General features: G+C 39.4%; 1 protein-coding gene across 1 annotated transcript; it reads right to left on the reverse strand.

Moving 5' to 3' along the window:
- Positions 1 to 4,306: 4,306 nt before the first annotated feature.
- Positions 4,307 to 15,389, reverse strand: IMPA1 (inositol monophosphatase 1). The gene is made up of 9 exons (XM_086608707.1): positions 15,343 to 15,389; positions 13,545 to 13,627; positions 12,330 to 12,463; positions 10,640 to 10,744; positions 9,266 to 9,311; positions 9,017 to 9,125; positions 8,173 to 8,281; positions 6,618 to 6,769; positions 4,307 to 6,191 (listed from the first exon to the last, which is right to left on the reverse strand). Exons 2-9 carry the CDS (start codon positions 13,605 to 13,607, stop codon positions 6,073 to 6,075), a joined length of 837 nt encoding a protein of 278 aa, XP_086464833.1. The 5' UTR covers positions 13,608 to 13,627; positions 15,343 to 15,389; the 3' UTR covers positions 4,307 to 6,072.
- Between the last annotated feature and the right edge of the window lie 4,625 nt (positions 15,390 to 20,014).

Genomic DNA, 20,014 nt, shown 5'->3' on the forward strand with positions numbered 1-20,014 from the left:
TCCCAGTCCCTCTCCTGCCTTTCCCCAAGATCACACCCCCGTGCATTCCCAGGCTTACACATCTTCTCAGCTGGGACTCTTTCTGCAGCTGTCTTGCAACACCACAGAGAAGTCACAGTAGAAGAGAGTTATATTATGCTGATCTCACACTAGAGTAACTTGCTCATGTTAAGTCACCCCGACACGTACTGACAGTGCATTGCAGACACTCTGGGACATCACTCTCCTTTTGCTACTCACTATTAGGAAGTCGAGTGCCTTGGGGCCTGCCCAATAACCCAGGCAGATGTGCTTGGCAGTGTGCTAACGCTGGGCATGTTCCGGACGGTGTGCTCTAGCAGGGCATCTCCAGATGTGGTTACAGGGAAGGCAAGAAAGACTTTTCCTGAGAACACGGTTGAGGTAATCCTTAGCTAGCCACACTAACACAAATAGAGAAACTTTAGTCAGTAATGCATTGGCACAATCTCTAGGCCACTACATTCCTGGGCAAGGTCACACATACAGAGAAACTTTTTATAGGATGCAGCACACAGACCTGTGAAACAATGAAATAAGGAGGTGAGTTACCTATCCACACTTGAACAGGTTCTGAAAAATAAAGTCTCGATACACTATACAGTGACAACGCAGACAGAGCTGGTAAAGCTCCTTTACATCATCATAACACATTTGTAGGTAAAATAGTTGCTACTGGGCTTGTGTTCTCTTTGGAAAATAAAACAGTTGCATCTCAAAGATCATAAAAAGCTGCTCATTTCTGTCTGGGTTTGTGGTCTCAGGGCTGTTGTCTGCATACAGATTGATGCACGCTTGCCCAGAAGATGATCTAGTAGGTTTAAAAAGCGGCTTCCAGAAGTCATGTCCTAATTGATGACAGCAAAACTCTAGGGGAAAGGACAACAGCCTTAAATCCAGTATAACCTGGTCATTTTTACATCTTTTATCTTCTTTTACAATTCAGATTTATGTTCTTGTGATAGTTACCACAATCTTCAATATACTTACACTGAAAAGCAGGGGATGTTAATGCTGCTGACACAAGCCTTGTTTCAAATTTCTTGTCAAATCACGAAACACAGAGCCCAAGTTCTCAAAAATTCGAGGCATAATTCTTTTGAATGATTCTCAGATATGCTGTCAGTTGTATCCAACCATAACTACAGGGAGCAGAATGAGGGTGGGAGGGAGGAGTGGAAAAGGGAATCTCACCTATAAAAAAAACCCTGAGTCTCCTGGTGTTTTGCTGGTCCCGGCTGCCATCTAGTGTCCTGCCAGGCATGGTGAGGAGCACGGCTTGCTCTGAGTCTGCGTGAAGCTTCTCCGAGGCTGAACTGCGCCTGTGTACTCAAGCACGATAAATAGTACCGAACCGCCTCTTCCAGGGACAGCAGAGGGGAAAGATTTAGCACACTGAGCTGAGGAAGAGCTCCTGTGAAATTAGTTCTCAAGTATTGAGGTAGCAACGCTTCCTCCAAATGAACTGCATTACATGCTTGTAAGCGTGGTCCCTACTAAGCCAAGGACAGACATAGTAAACCATAAACGTTGATCTTCCGCTGCGTAAACAGGAGGTAGGCTGCTGCCCTTCCCTGCTGCGGTGCTACAGCAGTTGCTGTTGTATTTTGGGCTGCTTTTTCTTTCACTTAAACGGGTGCACAGAAGGCCTGATTCCTAACTAGAGCAACATCCCTGTAGGGAGAATCGTCTCAGTGTGAAACTCATCCCTGCAGCTGTGCAAACCAAGCGTGAGTGTGACACAGAAGGTATAAACTCAAGCTAATGCAGCAGGCATCAGCACAGGCTATAAGCTCCTGGAACAGCACGTACATACACCGTTATTTTTGGCAACTTAGTAGCTCGAATTGTGCTAGGAAATCATTTCTGCTCTGCTGTGGGAGATCTAAGCCATCCTCCTCAAACAGGCAAGAGTTTGTAGCTCTTTATTGCTGCGGCATAAGGTGCTCTCAGCTGAGCGCGCTCCTCCAGTTTGTTAGTTCCGGGTGTTGCGCATGGCTTTGAAGTGTGGCAGGTTTTGTTTGCCCTGTTGTTGCAGCAGGCAGACAGCGATAGTGGGCACAGAGGACATTTCAGAAGCTCCTGATCTTTGGGAAGCCACGGATCTTTGTGAAGATTGTACAAAGTGAAGAGTGATGTGACAGACTACATTCACTGTCGCTTTTGGTGCAGGACAAGCAGTAATCCAGAGATGGAACGGATTACGTTGTCCAGGAGATCTGGCTGATTCCAGCTCTGGCAGAGACTCTTGAGGTGTCACATCACTGACAATATCCTTCTGATGCCTGGAGTTTGTGCAAACACAGGAAGCCATGCCAACTGCTGTAGATCCAAAACCAATGTGCTGTTGGAAAGTTGCCTGTCAGCCTTTAGCAGCAGGATCGGACTTGTGAAGCAATGACTCACTCACAGGTAATGAAGAGACCTGAATTAGCAGCTGGCTTTGAGAGCATGGGAAGCAGCTCGGGAAAAGAGAGGTCTCCCTTATTGCTTCATACTGATGTCACAGTTGATGTCTTGTATCTAGTCAGAACGCCTAGGTCACACTTAGGCATTAGACTATTTAGAATTAAAACCATAGCTTTGGGTCACAGATATTATGAGGAATAGTCCATATTTCATGGGGAACGGGGTGGAGGAGAGATTTTCTGCAGGGCTGCTTAAGAGGGCTGGACGAGAGCCTGAAGTCTTTTTGGACTTGGGCAATAATTCATGCTGGGAAAAGCTCTGAAGGATTGAATCTACTGGAACACTCTGCTTTGAAGAAGGACCCAACCTCTGAGTTTGTCATAGAAAACAACCACTGTTGGCAAATCAATAACTGGAGAGGGCTAGCCAACAGGGATGACAGCCAGGACGGTAGGCCAAGGCTACCTCCCCTTTTCCATACGTATCAGTGCTACAGATCAGTACTACCTGTTTTGTAGTACGGATCGTTTTAGTCTCGGGCCAAAAATCAGTACTTCTGCTCTTAAGTAGAACTTAACACCTTTGTTAAGAATAGCAACAGGTTCTGCAGCAACTACAGTGATGATGTGACCATTCAAATTCCCAAAGTAAAGGTGAAGGGACCAGTTAAATTTGGCCATATGGTCCCTTTGCCAGTTCTTGGAGTTTTTCACTTGCTCCAGCTGCTGAATCTGTCCGCCTCATCTCCTCCTTCTTGTGCTTGTAAGTTCTAAGTGTTCTTCACTCAAAGTTGAGATTCAAACCATAGTGGAATTTGCCAAGTGAAGTCAGGAGTTGTTCACTGAAAAGCTGTGTAAGAAAGCTTCCTGTGTACTGCACTGTTGACGTCTTCATGAGGAATATTCATGATCTTAATTTGGCAGTCTATCTGTTCAATCTGTGGTAACTGGTTTTCCTTTCCAATAGCTTTTGCTGGGCAATGAGACAATCTTGTAAATACAAAACTTCATCTTAAATTATAAAAAAATCTAAGATTATTATCTCTGTCACTCTATCTTTCAAAGCAACAAACCCAGGTATTTCATTGTTTTGAACATTCAGGGACTACCTTTCATATATAATCTCCCAAAAACATTTTGATTATACAGCAATCACAAGTTCTCTGTTTTACTACAAAACACTTACTACAAGTTTGCCAAAATTACAGGCTAGCACCAAAAGAAAATGCCTTTAAAGTTAATAATTACATTTTAATGTCCTTTGACATGACAAAAGTGGCCACATATTAGATGATGAGTTATCAGAGAAGATAACGCTTAGCAAAGTAGCAAACAGGGACTTCTGATCCCCTTGGAAGGGAGACTAAAGCTAAAAAGAAAGCAGACAATTGATAAAAGCTGCCATTTTTAAAGTTAAAAAAAAATAGGCTGGTCACCAATGCAAACAGAGTGAGAGGGTTAAGATGGGAAACTGATCTAAGTGCTAAGTTTTTCCTCAAAAAGCATATTAGAAGAGCTAACAGTGAGAAGCTACATGCTTCAACCAGCTGATGGGTCTCAAAACCAAATCACAAGCAAGATAATCCATAAAGTTTAAGTCATGAGGTTGGAGATGATTAATGTACCATGATCCCATTGAAAGGTGTTGGAATATTCACTCTAAAAACCTGCTAGAGGTGTACACACAATCCCACTTCTACAAAGGCACAACAGTGTATGATCTGTGTACGTCAGAGGCCAAGAAGAGAAAGTGTTCAACTCCGAGAAAGTCTGAAGCCCACAAATCCAGCTTGCTGGGACCCAGCATTCCACTCTGATGAATATCAAGAAAGGAAGCACACCTGAAGCTGCTGCTGCTAAAGTATATTTATTTTGGATGTGTTCTCCCATCTCAAGTGTTTTTTAGACATGTCTCCATTTCACAAATAAATCAGGTTAAAAAAGTTATGCAGAATTTGTTACACAAAAGCCACAGAAATGGTACAGTAGACATACTTCTAAAAAAATGACGATCTCATATCATTTACAGCAATAAAGTTACAGTGAAACGCTCAAAAAGTTTCCATCCTTGTCAATGGGAATTTAAAAAGTAAAATTAATGTAAGTCTGGCTTGTTGACGAGACCTTTAAACAGCAGGCTGGTCTTATTAACTCTAATCATCTGGCATTCGATACAACTTCAAGTTAAATATTTCTGTAAAATCTGGAAAAATCAACTGATATAAAAGACTGAAATTTATAACAAGGTATCTGTTAAAACTTCAAGACAGAGAACATCATTTTCCAAAATAAAAATAGTGGGACAGCAGTACAAAATGTCAGGTTTTCTAAAGCATTGCTGTGTCTTGACTGGATCACCAATGAGACAACTTTCTTTACGAAACTTTAGACATGGAAAAATCAGTCTGAAAACTGATCTAAGTTAAAACCTTTTTTTTTTTAAAGTGCATTAACTATTTGATCAGAACACTGATACTTTTAACAATCTTAAATACAAAAATTCAAAGAACCAGTATAGTTTCTAGAACAATTGTTTTAGACAATATTGTTTTAGAACAACTGACACTAAGAATGAAATTACTAATATTTCTTAGATTTATACACTGTTTGGGTTTAGATATGTATCTTCTTTCATGCCCGTACATTCTAAGATAATGGAAACCTGATCCTGGTTGGTCACTGCTTGTATAACTAACAGAAAATGATGTAAAAAATCTGGACTATGAGCTTATTTTTTTGCCAGCAGAGTTACTGAAAACTTTCTTGCATTTTAATGATTCCTTAGACTTTGAAACACTCTCAGCCATGGAGAAATCCAAGCAAAATTAACAGGAATTAAAACTGCTAAGAGTAAGATAGAGGACCTAGTATCAGTCAATTCCAATGGTCAAATACAAACCATACTTCATCTTAATTTAGATAAGTCCCTTTGGTGACAGAAGGTGTGCTCAGAACTTATTTCTGGGAGATGCCCATATTTTCTGGCACAATCACTATTAATTTGCAAGTGTACTGGCCACATAGGAGGCTAAAGAAGAGATTGTGTTTACCTACCCTAAGAAAGGTAGAAGGATGACTACAAAACCAATGACAGGTAAGAAATACAGGCTTTAAATTACAGCCAAAACTACAAGCAACTATAAAAAGTTTGGAAATGTGTGAACCAGCTCTACAGAAACTGTACAAGGTAAGGAAACGGATACACTGATGACACTGAAAAAACAACAAGACGAGCTAGAGAAAGACTGGATAAACAGTCGTCTTTTTGGGTTCAGGATCACATGTGATTATGTGGTGTTAAGACAGTGAATTTTGTTCTGTCACTTACAGAACTAGGGATTTTCATTTGTCTATACATCGAAGAGTCTCTTGCTACGCCTTCCAGTGTAGAACAAAATTTGAAAATATTGTTGTATGTATTTCCTTCTTTTTATAGCTCTTTATGTAATTGTGATGTTAAATAAAATACTTAACAGTAAAAGCTTACTCAGAATGTCGGTCCAATCTCAAAACACTACTTAGTCACACCAGTATTGAGAGATCATGTATTTATCTATCTTTTTATCAGGTTCAAGGTATAGAATGACCACCACATGGGAGTATGAGATAGCACTGTACAATTACATTCAAGGTGTAGTTTTGGTATTCAGTTAGTCGCATCATCCCTCTTCAGAGGAATTATCTGAAGTGCTTTGGCTATTCTCTCTCCTAGAGCTCGACTACTTGCCGCAATTATTCTTCGAGACATCAAATCAAATGGTCCACCTACAAACAAAGCAAGCAAAGTAACTAGCTTATAGTTAGAGAAAATTGAAAGTTGGTAAGAAAACATGCATTGAAAAAAAAGTGTAAATGATACATTACTATTTAGGACCAAGTTTTGCCTCTGTATAAAAATGGATTTAACACAACAGGCATCTCAAACGAGCTGCATTTAGATTCTCTGCGGTGTATGTTTACTGTCCTTTTTCACTCTTCTGGGCGCTTAGCCAAGGGAGCAAAGGTTGTCTTGTAGCTTTAGAACATACAATTGACTCTGTCTTTGTCTGTAACTGGGTGGGAACTCTGTTCAGTAGTAGTAACTCGGAAAGAGGATTGAAAAACCTCTTTGCCTTCTCATTTCAGCTGTTTGCTCCCTATTAAGTATTTAAAAGGACAAAAAGGTATCATCTCCCATGCCCATGTCCTTACCTGATACATCCAGCAGTACTCCGCCTGCTTCAGTAATAATGATTCCAGCCCCTGCCATATCCCAGCAGTGAATCCCCATTTCGTAATAGGCATCAGCTCCGCCCGCTGCCACAAGGCACATGTTCACAGCTGCTGTACCAACAGCTCTAATCCTAAGGGAGATACAGTTGTTTTAATAGAGAATAGTTTGTAAGAAAGTCACAACGTCTGCGTACGCTGCACAGAGAACACAGAAGCATCATACGCGAAGTGAATTGAGCTAAAGAAAGTGTGACAGAATGCTGCAGTGAAACAAGTGAAAAAACTGAGAATGAAGTTTTGCTTAAGCAGCTTGATGAGCTCTCCAAATATAGCAAATTTCCAGAAATTACATTTACAAATTCTGTTAAAAAAATTGTTTTAGAGTGAAAACACATTTTAAACGACTTCTTAACCTAAAACATATTATGGAAGATATCTGCCTATGAAACAGTAACAGATATTCTACTTTGCTTTTTGAATACAAGAATTAGAGTGTACACTGTTCTCAGCGTTGAAAGTACAGTTACTTCCGTTCTCTGGTGATGCCCAGTAAGGACCTCTGAATTGCAAAACTCCCCAACAGAAGTAATCACAAAAAATAAATTATGCAGCATAAATTTGGTTTGGATAACTTCATCAAAATCCTTGTGTCACAAATTCTAGTTTCTTTTGGAAACGTTGATGCACTTAGTAAGTTAAGTGTGACTTGTACAAATAATTACAGTTATTTCAATTATCAGTAAAATGTCCACTGAATTGTAACGGACAGCAGCTAAGTTACTGCAAGAAGCAACTCAACTCCAATCTCAATTTACTGTTTGCAAATAAAATACCAAAGTTGAACTGACAACATACCTAAAATGTATTCCCTACTTACAATTTAGCATATATTCTTAATGACATCAGAAGACTTTTGAAAGTAGAAAAAAATCTATGCGTTAAGTGTGAAAACAAGAATCCTGGGAATCTCAGCATAAAACTACAATACCTTTTAGATGAGAAACATGAGTAGCGTTAAGTAACAAAAAAATGTCTACTGAAACCACCTTTTGGTGTAAAACGGTTTGTGGAAACATAGGCTTTGGATTGTCTGGAGGAGAGGAAGCAGGGAATGGAACCAAAATAAGAGCAGTTCATGGGCAATTTCAACTATTTGAACAAATTTTAAAAAATGGTACTGTGTTAAAAGAGGAAAGGGAGATCTACTTTTGTCTTCCGATATATATTAAAAAAAACACAATGATTTTCATTACTAAGGGAAACTAAGAAATGTAATACAGCTTCTGTTTATCCAGTTTTAATTGTGTTTCAAAAAAAAAGAGGCACTAAATAGTATTTCATTTTTTTAACTAGTAAATACAATACCTTTTAGTCCTACAAAATCAAACACTCTTTTCTTCTCAATATTGATTGTTAAGGTTCTCTATATATGTCCCAGCTTTAAAAAGTTAAACACACTTCCTAAAAATGATCCTGTTTAAATATTTACAATATTAACACTATCAGTAAAGATAAAAAATAGGAAGTATCTTACCCGTGAATAGGAATACTGAGAAGTCTTTCCATGTTAGAAAGAATTATTTTTATAGTCTCTGGATCACGATTTGATCCCAATTCTGTTACTAAAAGGGATTTTGTAATATCTGGAAAAGAAACAAAAACCTCACTTTTCCAACAGTGCAACTTATGTAACAACAGTAATTAGCAAAGTTTACTTCATTGCTTTCTTACAAGATTGAAAAAAGTAAGGTATTTTAATATAAATGTTATATACATTGAATGTATAAAAATCTGTTCTTACATGGAAAATGGCAGGAAAAAATAAAATACAGCAAACAAAGCATGATCTGGTCCAATTGTGCTATACATTAATCCATGTCATTAGTAAATAAAATTTGCGATAAAAATCAGAACAGTCCTCAGATCTTTAAAGGTCACACTTTAAGGGTGGATTTGACTTTAAATAGGGTAGTAAGTATACAAGAGTGATACTGATTTAAACCACCAGTTCACACCTGGAAGAAGTTGTATTGTTCGGTAGATTTGTTACAGACTCTAAAGAACAATCACAGAGGGATTACAGACACACAGGGAATTAAAAACAAACAAACAAATAGAAATCCACAACACATAGACACACAGGGAATAAAATCTTCCGTTGCTGAGTCCTGATTTTGCAAACATCACGAGCATGTTATATGCATCAAAGAGAACATAAAAGCTGTTTCTCCAAACTGACAACACATGGCCAAAACCAGCCTGTCTGCAAAACAAAACTATGAGCTAAGAAACAGGAATATATCCAGGCCTGAAACTGTTGATGCTGCATTTGCAAAACAAATGTAATTACTAGAAATAAGCTACTCAGTTCAGTTTACCTTCTTGGCCTGATACTTGAAGTTTTTGACCATTGCAAAATGCACCTTTTCCTTTTCTGGCAGTATACATCTTGTCTTCTATACAACTATACACAATTCCAAACTCTATCTGCAAGAAAAAGCAAAGACCTTGAGGGTTTTTTTCCCCTTCCTTCCTATTTACTGTGAAAATACAGATCTTAATTATAACTAGCAACAAGGAATTAATTTGGTTTTGATTGATTCAATATGAAGTAATAAAAAGTATACCTTTTTGTTTACAACAAAGCCAATTGAAACTGCCACAAATGGAAACCTACAAAACAAAACATTTCAGTCACTTATAGTGAGATACTGTTCTTTTGTTGTTACCATGCTTACAAACAACATTCCGTTAACATGTAACGTATATTTCAAAAAGAAACTTGGTCTATACAGGAAATAGTAGTTTTCTGGAACTTGCACAATTTACTATGAAAACAGACCAAACAACACCAATTACCATTTAAAATACGAACTTTTCCACCCACTGAAACTAAGGAAACTAAGCCTGTTAGAGCTTAGGGACTGTCATCCCAGTTGCAGCTGTTACTAGCTTAGGGACTGTCATTTTATAGCCAAAGAACACAACCAAGCCTCTACGCTACTAACCTTTCTCAGAAGGAACAAGCTGGCCAAAATGGTCTCATCAAAAGCAGCAAGTCACCTCTACCCCCACCTCCACTTTCTCCACCAAAGCAATGAGAAAGACAGATGCTGAAGTGAGAAGGAATGCAGGGGAAGAGTGAAGGCAGTGGGAGTACAAAGGACACAGTGGGCTGCATCTCAGTCTAAGTTTTTAATGATCAACCAATTAATTTTTTATTATTATTTTTACTCTTCAAAATTTGCAGCTTCAAAACATTTGCTTTAATTACCATCTGCAAAAAAATACAGATTTTTAAGTCCGTAAATCCAGCAGAATGGGTTCTTTTCTTACAGCTTTTTGAACACGTTATTAAGCAGGATTCAGCAGTCGTTTAAAGTCATGGCACACATAACAGGAGTCATTTCAAAACTGGAATCAATTACGCTGAGAAAAGTGCATTGGGGCCAAAATCTATCACGTTTCAGAGACAGAAGGAATAGGCAGTCAGCATTACACTTAAAGTCCTCTCCTCATCCTGGTGCAAAATACCATTAGACAATTCATGGTGTTATTCTGCTTACTTTCATGGTAACATCTCCTAGATCTCAATGAATTTGAAATTTCTTAGAAATCAGCACTTGGAGCTGCCATCACCTCTCTGAACACGCTGCAACTACTAATTCTGAGTCCCTTGCTTTACTGTTAAAATCTGCCCACCTGTCTTTGGCATCCATGCCAAAGGCTGCAGACCCCTGCTATATAGTATGGACCTCTCATGGAACAACTGCTTTTGGTTACAAAATAAGACTGTTATAATACTTACAGAAATACGAAAATGATTATAAAAACTGCTCAATGGCTCTCAATAAATGCAAATAGCAATGTGTAACTATTAACAAGTTCATAGTATCTCTTCTAGAGCAATTTAAAAGTGAAAGAACCTTACTTTCATGGAACTGGAGAAAGGAAAAGGGTAATCAGTTGAAATTGCTAACATAAAAACATGAAAGGTGGACCTGTGTACAAAGTTGGTAGTTCCATCAATAGGGTCTATAATCCATGTGGGGTTATCTGTCAAAACACTTCCCTCTCCAGCTGCAACAGATTCTTCTCCAATGAAGCTACAGTAACAAACACATTTAAAAGACAGAAACAAATTGTTTAAAATGCCTGAATTACAACACTGTCCTTAAAATTAAAATTCTTAGAGTGAGACCTAGGCTTTTGTACCACCAGTGATCATATGTAAAAAGCTGAGAAATAGACAATTTATCTGGAAAGCACCAACCACATGTGACCAAGCCTGCATTGGTATTTATGATGTCAGAGATAAGCACGACATGTGAGGAAAAGACTTTACATTTTAACATCAATTACTGGAATTTAGCATTCAGAACATAAAGTTTTCATAATATTTTCCAGTAACAGCATCATCAAATTCGGGTCAGAATACTTGTAGCTACTTACATTTCAGTTTATTTGTGCTATAAAGCGCTATTTTTTAGCTTGTGTTTTAACTGAAGAAAGTCTTTGTCGTCCTATGCATTTGATTAGACCATCATAGTAACTGTTAAATTTGTAGCCCGATTTCAGCCCAAGTATGACAGAAGGTTGTTAGTCTCAAAACTGCTTGGTTTTACAAGCATTACAAAATGGTAACCTGGTAAACGGGTGAAATTCAAATCAGAGCTCCTCTTAAACCCAAGCAATACACAAGGCACAGTGCCACAGGAACCCAAATTTCACAATTTTTGCTGCTCACTAAAGTATTTGTTTTGAACTGCAAAATTATTGAGATGAGTCTAAGTTGGAATTCTCTTCTATGCCTTTTGCATGTTCTTAAATTTATCTTGTATTACTCAATCAAAGAAACGCATGCAAACACATGCTTTCCTCCACAAACATGGAAAATGAGAAGAACTGCTGAGAATAAACAAATAAGGTCCCTTTAATATTGATTAGGAGCTTTATGATTAACTATGGAAGTGAAGATGATTGTTCAGAAAGAAACAGCATGTTTCCAAAAGGCAGCAGATCTTCACATAGAGAAGAGAGAGACTGAATAGTTATTAAGGTGTGACTATTTAATTAAAAATAGAAATTCAGTACGAGTATGTCTAATGTGATATCAATTATCTAATATAAAAAGAAGTTATAATATTCTAAAATGTTTATCAATGTCACAGAAACTGTTATTTCAAAGTCTTTCCACAAGCCTGTATGCTTACGCTAATTTGGCACACTCAGTACCGTGGGACCCATCCAGCACAGACAGCAAAGGCGTGCTTGTTTCAACAGCCAAGAGCAGATGAGAAATTTGGGTTCCCGGTATCCTGGGGCCACCTTTGATTCTCCAACATGAATAACCAAGACATTATTTACAGCTGGCTCAACTGGAAGTGACTCTCAGCATAAGTCTTGAGCAAGGCTAAACACGTCAGTAAACCCTGGGGACACCTTGTTTTGTTACTACAGCCCTCTAAGCTAATGACAAAATTACCTAACAATTAATATAAAAGCATTTGGGCAAAACTTCAACCCACTACTACTCTAAAATACTTAATATATTGAGGGTAAGGGAGAATTCTGTAACTTTCCAGTGTGCTAATCATGACATTTTACCAAGCAAAATCATAAACTTTCCATTTCTTCTTCCAGTCACCTCTCCCCTTCTTCTATAAAAAGTGTATTGATAAGAAGCTGTACCTGTGAGAAGGATACTTTTCTTTTACCGAAGAAATAATGAAGTTTTCTACTTTTTGATCAGTTTCTGTTACTAGATCTACTGGTGAACTTTTAGTCATAACAGATATTTGTTCTTTGAGTGCTCCACGGATTATCTGTTAACAAAAGAAAACAAAAAAAAAAAAAGCTTTCTCCATTAACAGTATGGAAAATGTTAGTTTTCCCAAAAATTTGAGCATCATTTTTACTCTATCTAGTTTTCTATACTGCACATACAAAACACAAACACAAGCAGTGAACAGCCTGGATTTAACCACAGGAGCTGGGGCATATACCCTTGCATGTATCTCCAATTCCTTCTCGGCACAAACTTTTACATGACCTTAAACGTCCGCACTACAAGAAAATCCACTGGTACATGAAACTGAGCTCTATTTTGTCTGGAAAAGTTTTACATTATTAGATTAATTAGATTTATAAATTTAAATACAGAAGATGAATGAAACACTTAAGATCGAAGCTTAAGTCAGCTGTATTTAGACATATCCTGCATTTATGATCTTAAAACTATGAGAATTAGCTTAAGCAAGAATCCATGCCTCACATACCACAAAAATATTTTACTGTAACTTAAAAAGATTTTTTGAGGGAAGGCTTTAATGAGGTTGTTGCAGTGATAATGTTCTGCAGATTCTGCAGTGCCAGGGGACAGAATTAGTAGTGCATGTACCAGTACATTGTCTGGCTGCAATAACATTCAAACGTACCAAAGCAGAACTACCAAGAACTGAACATTTCGTAACCGCTTTTATGCTGAGGCTCTGCCAAGATGTGCAAGCTCTTTCTCATTCTGAGCCATCTTAGATCACAAATGAGCAAAGTATTGCCACTGCAAGGGATGCTTCTTATTTAGAGCAGTAAAGCAGTCTTCATGAAGAGAACACGATACGGTTTCTTGTGCCAACAAGCCATTGTGTAAAGTTTTGAGGTGTTCAGAAGCTCAACAGCTTTCGGGTGGTAAAATACTAAGGCAGACAGGTAGTTTAAGGGGAAAAACAGAGATGCTCTTTGAAAGACGTTCCAATCTTGAACTTGAACATCACTGAACAATTCTGCTATTGTATTTTTTGACAAAATACTCCTCAGAATAATATCCAACATCAAAGCTCCTTCAACAGCTACACACATACTAGACTCAATAAATAATGTTATTATTTATAAATAGTTTATACTTACCTCCCCAGCTTTCCTTGCTAAAGCAACTGCATAATCCATACATTCTTGCCAAGGATCTGCCATCTTTTCTTAAGATATACAGCCTACCAAAAGGATACATTACACAAAAATGATTATGGCTATTTTTTCACAAATCCTGATTTTCTGCTCCCCCTGTTCTGGACTGTACTGTTTTCTCCTTGCTCAAATATGGAAAACTGTCCTATGATTTACTCTGAAAAAAATAACACAAAACATATTAAAAGCTTAGTCTAAGCTACTAGATTTTTTCCCCTCACCTTTTGTGATGATTAGAAAGGCATAACATAAAAGCATTAAGAAGTACAGGGCCTCAGTCTTGAAAGATACATGTATATACAAGATTCCACATTTAGACACTGACCTCAATGTACACAAAGGCTCTGAAAAGCAATAGTGTGGTTACACACAAGCACATTCTCAAATACAATGCACAGCTCAGGGCCTTTTCGCTTAAAATCACTAGAATCTTCACTGTAATTTATTGCAGAAGACTGCTAACATAAAGCTTAGTCTATTTTATAAGTACAGTTTAAATAACTGAATAACTTAAATCAGAAGATTAGAATCTTAAACCTAAAATCTAGCCTTTCTGCGTTAGTCCCCCATGTTTTGTTCTAGCATTTTATTCCAAACACAAGAATGAAATGGTCTTGATTCTACATGAGAAAGTTACAAGATTCCACAGTCATTTAAAAGTGTCTTCTATATTCTTACGTATTATGAAGCAATACAAGATATGTTACCTTCTATGCATCTCTGCTTTCATAAGCAACATGAAATATAAACCAGAACATCATAACTTCCAATACACCTCCAGCAGACCACAAATTCATTCAGTGACACAATGGTATCCTGAATTTTAGAAGTTTGTTTCATTTCTGAGACCTAGCCTTTTCAGAAGCCTTCTGAGTATTTCCTACAATTCAGCCTTTAAGTGATGACCTGACTAACAGTTTTATAACACTTGACAAAGATTAGACAAACGATTATAAAAGCCCAACACTGAAACAGTATCAAAAAACCGTGCAATTAACATAATCCACAAGTCCCCATTTCAATCATCCTGCTCTAATGGTCCTTGCTTCTTTCAATTTGGGTCCCAAACAGCTAGAGGTAGCTAAAAAAGCTACGCAAAATGCAAAGGATATGATGCCTCAGTTATCAAGATAATGTTCTTTACTTATCATAGCATTTGAAGTATAGGTTTTGCTAAATAAACACAGAAATAATTTGTCAGGACACAGATCTGGGTACAATAGTCCTAGATAGAGATACTCTTATCCATAAAAGACCCGTACCAGCGGAGCTATAAGTCCACTGCCATTCAGTACAACGGCACAGCCTCATGTACCAGAGGAAAAAAACCTCATTTACATTTAAAACCTCAGCAAAACACTCTAGAACACGTATTCTCGTTAAATACCAGCGCCTACACTGACAGGAAAAATGCCTTTTTTTCTTTTTTTTTTTTTCCCTCAGGTTAGTTTTGTCCTCTCTGGACGTCCCGCGACGAGTTTGTCCCACAAACTGAGGGCGCGCATTCAGAGCAAAGGTTTGGATCCCGAAATAGATTCGAGGCTTAGATACCGGGCTGCAAGACGGCCCAAGTTGCCCGGTCGGGGTGACACCATCTCCCGCCCCGCGGCTGTGTGGCCCCCATCGCTCGGGCCGGGCTGCGCCCGGCCCGAGCGATGGCGGGACCACACAGCCCCCACACCAGCCGAATCCCCCTCACAGCATCCCGAAATGGCGGCTAAAGAAGAAAAAAGACGCTCACCGCTGCAGCCCTCCGCCGCTCTCACCTCCACGGCTGTCCCCGCTCTCCCTGAGGCGCGCAGCCGCGCCACTGCGCAGGCGCCAGCTCCCGGCGGTGCGCTGTGGCTGCCGCTGCGCATGCGCAGTGTGTGTTGCGGGGGGGGGCGGAAGGGGCGCGGTTTCGCGCCTCGGTGGGCGAGGTCGTGTATGTGTGGCGCCGGGGTGGTTCCATAGGTCGCCGGCAAAGTTACAGCTAAAAGGTTGAAATTAGCCTTTAAGGTCGACTTCTTTTTAATAATTGGTCGTGACAGGATGAAGATGGCCAGCAGCCTGCGTGGCCAGCAGGTCGAGGGAGGTGATTGTGCCCTCTGCTCTCATGAGACCTCCACCTGGAGTACTGTGTTCAGCTCTGGAGTCCCCAACACAAGAAGGACATGGAGCTGCTGGAACGGGTCCAGAGGAGGACCGCGAAGATGATCCGAGGGCTGGAGCACCTCTGCTATGAAGACAGGCTGAGAGAGTTGGGGCTGTTTGGCCTGGAGAAGAGAAGGCTCCAGGGATCTTTTAGCAGCTTTCCAGTACCTAAAGGGGACCTACAGGAAAGCTGGAGAGGGACTTTTTACAAGAGCATGTAGTGATAGGACAAGGGGCAATGGCTTTAAACTGAAAGAGGGCAGATTTAGATTAGATATAAGGAAGAAATTTTTCACTCAGAGGGTGATGAGGCACTGGAACAGGTTGCCCAGAGCAGCTGTGGATGTCCCATCCCTGGAGGTGTTCAAGGCCAGGTTGGATGAGGCTTTGGGCAACCTGGTGTAGTGGAGGGTTTCCCTGCCCATGGCAGGGGGATTGGAACTAGATGATCTTTGAGGTCCCTTCCAACCCTAACCGTTCTATGATTCTAAGATACTGTAAATGATCTCCCATGGAGCACGCGATTGGCGTTTATCTGGGCTTTTAGTTGCTGAAGGCGCCGCTGTGGAAAAGGGGACCGTGTTAGAATGATGTGTGGAAAAAAGTATGAGGGCCTGTGAAAAAGAACGGGAATATATGTCTAACAGTCTCCTTGAAGCAAAACAGCATTTAATCGATTCAGGTTACAGTGCTTAAAAACAGGAAGCGAGGAAGTTTCTTACAGATGTGGTTCTTCTCCATTATCTTGATTTTTTCCTCAAAAACTCCAAACGCCGGTGAAGCAGGTTCCTTTGCCCGCTCACTAATCCCTCCTCCTGAAAGATCTGCTAGTTAGAATAATACCAAATCCGTGACCAGAGGCAACTGATATTTTTAAAATATACAGTAAATGCATTCTCCAGAAAAATGCCTAGCTTTCAAACAAAGATTTTTGAAAACAATTTGCAGTTCAAAGGATGCATTTTCAAGATAACTATAATTCTAGTTATACAGAGGAAAAAACTTTCCTTTCCGAGACTGACTGGTACCAGTGTCGTTGATTTTCTGTGGCCTTTTGACTGTGTTGTCTTTCATCGAGTAGAGGTTAAACACTGAGGTGTCTCACGTTCACAAATTGCAGCAGATGTAATTTACTGTCATATGTAAAATGATGATCTACTGTGAACAAGCCAAGGGTTGGAGTTCGCTTTATGACTTAAAATGATCATAAAATATCTACGTCACCAAAAGAAACAGCCTCACCCCGTTCCCCAGTGCCGGTCCAACCCACAACTAGGCACTTGTTGAAGGCCAAACAGGAGCACTTTTGTCCTTTCCTCGTCTGTGAAGATATGGTTTCCAATCCCGGTGATGCTGTTGTGTGGGACAAGTCTCCGCGCCCTTTCACGTTTCCTCCTACCCATTTTCGTATGCAGGAATAGTCATATAAGCCTGTTTTTTAAGTATTCACAGCCATTAGAGAACTGCAGAGATTGTAAGGTGTGTATTACTAATGATTTTACAAGTCATTCTTTACAAGGTTGTACTAAAAGCATACAGCCAGCTGGAAGAGGCACTTTGGCTCTGATTCAGTTTTTGTTGAGGCAAGCCCCAAACACGCCTCAGCACAAGCTATATTGGACTGCACCAGTATTATGGAAAATGGCTACTTTGACACGGTTAATAACGTACTTGACGTTACAGCAAGTGTTTACAGGCTCTATAAGTGGATTTCAATTTCGGCATTGATCCTAAAATTGGCAGAAGTAAAATAAACAGAAATGCCTGAAATTCTCTCCTCCTAAGTGTAAGAATTTCCCTAATCCAAACCACAGTTTGCACTCCAGCTGAAAGGAAATTTTATATTTCATGTAAGAGGCTACTATGAGAACTGAGCTGCAAGGAGGTGTATTTTTATGTGACACCTGATAAGCAAGATGAACAGGTGATCTACTGATAAAAGTCTTCAAACCAGACAGATCACACTCCAGGGCACATACTTTTCTAAATCAGATACACAAAAGGAAACTGATGAAGATAAAAGCATGAGAGATTACTGCCTGCTTTCTTAGTGTGATGTATTATTTCTTGTTTGCTACAGCATTGCCCAGCTGATCTAACAGGTCACCTATCCAAGCAAACTGAGCTCGATGTTCACATAACCCTTTCCAAACTGTGTTACATATAGCACAAATATATGCCAGGCAATTTTGTAGCGGTATTTGAACTGGAACAAGGCCAGGAGCAGCTACCACGGGCGTTCTCAGTGGTAAAATGTTTGCAAAGCCTTGACCTTGTGCATTCTCTAAAATTACTGTAGAGATATAACAGCCAAAAAGCTTTACATTCACCTATTTTAATAGTTCAGCTATTTCTTTTGACAAGTTCCTCTTCTTGGTTAAGTAACTTTGCATACGTTTTCTTTGCATCTACTAGAAGTGAGTTTAACATTTTATTTATTAACTTTGAAGTGAAACAGTTCAGCAACTTCTAAACACAAGTCTGTAAATCAACAATGGTTTCAAATGTCAAATATCTCCTCCAAAGTATTTTGGTTTGTTTTTTTCAAATCCAATTGTTTAACTTTCCCCATGAAAATGTGCTAAAATAATAAGATTTACAAAACCAAAACTTGTATATGCTAAGTAAAGATATGCTAGAGTCTAAGCAGCTAAAATGTGAGCAATTCTAGCCTAGGCGAGATACTGAAGCTCTGGGAAAGTTTCTGCTTTTGTTCCTAAAGTCAATGGTTAGGACAGTTTTCTCCTCTCCTCATTTGTCTGTCAGACTAGCTTAATTTGGTTTTGCTTCTCAGTTTTTGAAAATTAAGTAGAATGAGTGGAATAAGCTTCTATACAGTCCCAGACACATTCCTGGAATAAGATGAAAGTGAATGTGAAAACTCTTTGGAGTCTCATCAACTGTGACTTGCCGTATTTGTACTGTCATTTACAGGCTGCTAGCCCTTGGCAATAACACGCGATTGCTGAAAACCTTCCTGGTAAAACCTTTGAGGTCTCCCCAAAGATTACTTCCTGCATCCCAAGTCTATCTTCTCTCTATCCACAACAAATGTTAATTATTTTGCCTGCAACAGCTAGGGCAGAAAAATCAAGGGCAGAGAAATTAGGAGCAGAAGGAGGGAGGTGAATAGAGAATGAGGATTTTCTCCTGAAAAACAAAAAAAACGACCTTGTTCTGTAGCAGCATTTTCTACTTGCTTTGGTAACAACAGCAAGAGGGGCAAGTTCAGTTTGAGTCCCTTCCCTGACTCACTTCTCCCACAATGATGGTTGTGGAATATTCATATGGAATATTCCTTTCCACAGTGGTCTAAGATGCAAAGAAAGGCGAATAGAAAATTGCAGAGGAAACGGGAGGAAAGAAATAACAAGGGAAAAGGGAACTGTTCGTCTTGCACTGGAAAGGGAGATGACAAACAGCTGGAGAGATAGGCAGGGGAAAGGGAAGAAATGCACATATACTTCCTGCTGCCGGGAAACAAAGATTTCCAAAATATTCAGCCACTGAAGACCCTTTCCTTCATGGGAACGAGAAGCACTCTCCTTATTGTGACATCCATACCACATCCAGTAAAATAATTTATCAATACCTAAGTCATGTTAAAGCTACAGTAAAGAGTACTGTAAAGCAAAATAAGAACAATTAACAGTGACATGCCTATTGAGATATTTTTGGGTTTCATGTAAGTGTGATCAATAATATAATAATCCTAAGTTGTTATAAAGGTATAGTACTTGGTAGTAATGAAAACCATCATACTTTACAGCCATTTGAACAAGACCACATTACTGTTTGGAAAGTACCTTTGAAAAAGATGATAGGCAGACCCCTCTTACATTGTGCTCTTTTTGTATTACAGCTGTCTAGAACGGTTATGTCATGCATGGCTCTCTGTTTATCTTCAAACTGGTATAAACGAGCCAGAATCGGGTGTTAACAGGCAGTGGACAACGGTTCTCTTGAGGCAACCACATACTAGAGAAAAACCTGGGCAGTCTTTTACCTGAACACAGTAAATGAATGAGCCAAAACACCAAATCCAGATTTGTGAATGCCCAGGTGATGGTGGTGCAGTCTCCAACTCCACTTGCAGGTCTGAGTACACCTCTCTGCCTCATGTCAGCTCTCCAAACCAAAACTCCATTTCTCATAGGACTAGCAATATTCCTCAGCCTTGTGTCCCCTGCCCTACCCATAGAGTTTCACCCCACTTTTATATATGTCCTGCAACAGCAGGGCAATCTCCCTGAAACACATCATACTGACGTTTTTGAACA

This window comes from Tauraco erythrolophus, chromosome 3 (assembly GCF_009769465.1).
Source record: "Tauraco erythrolophus isolate bTauEry1 chromosome 3, bTauEry1.pri, whole genome shotgun sequence".
NCBI classification, from domain to species: Eukaryota; Metazoa; Chordata; class Aves; order Musophagiformes; family Musophagidae; genus Tauraco; species Tauraco erythrolophus.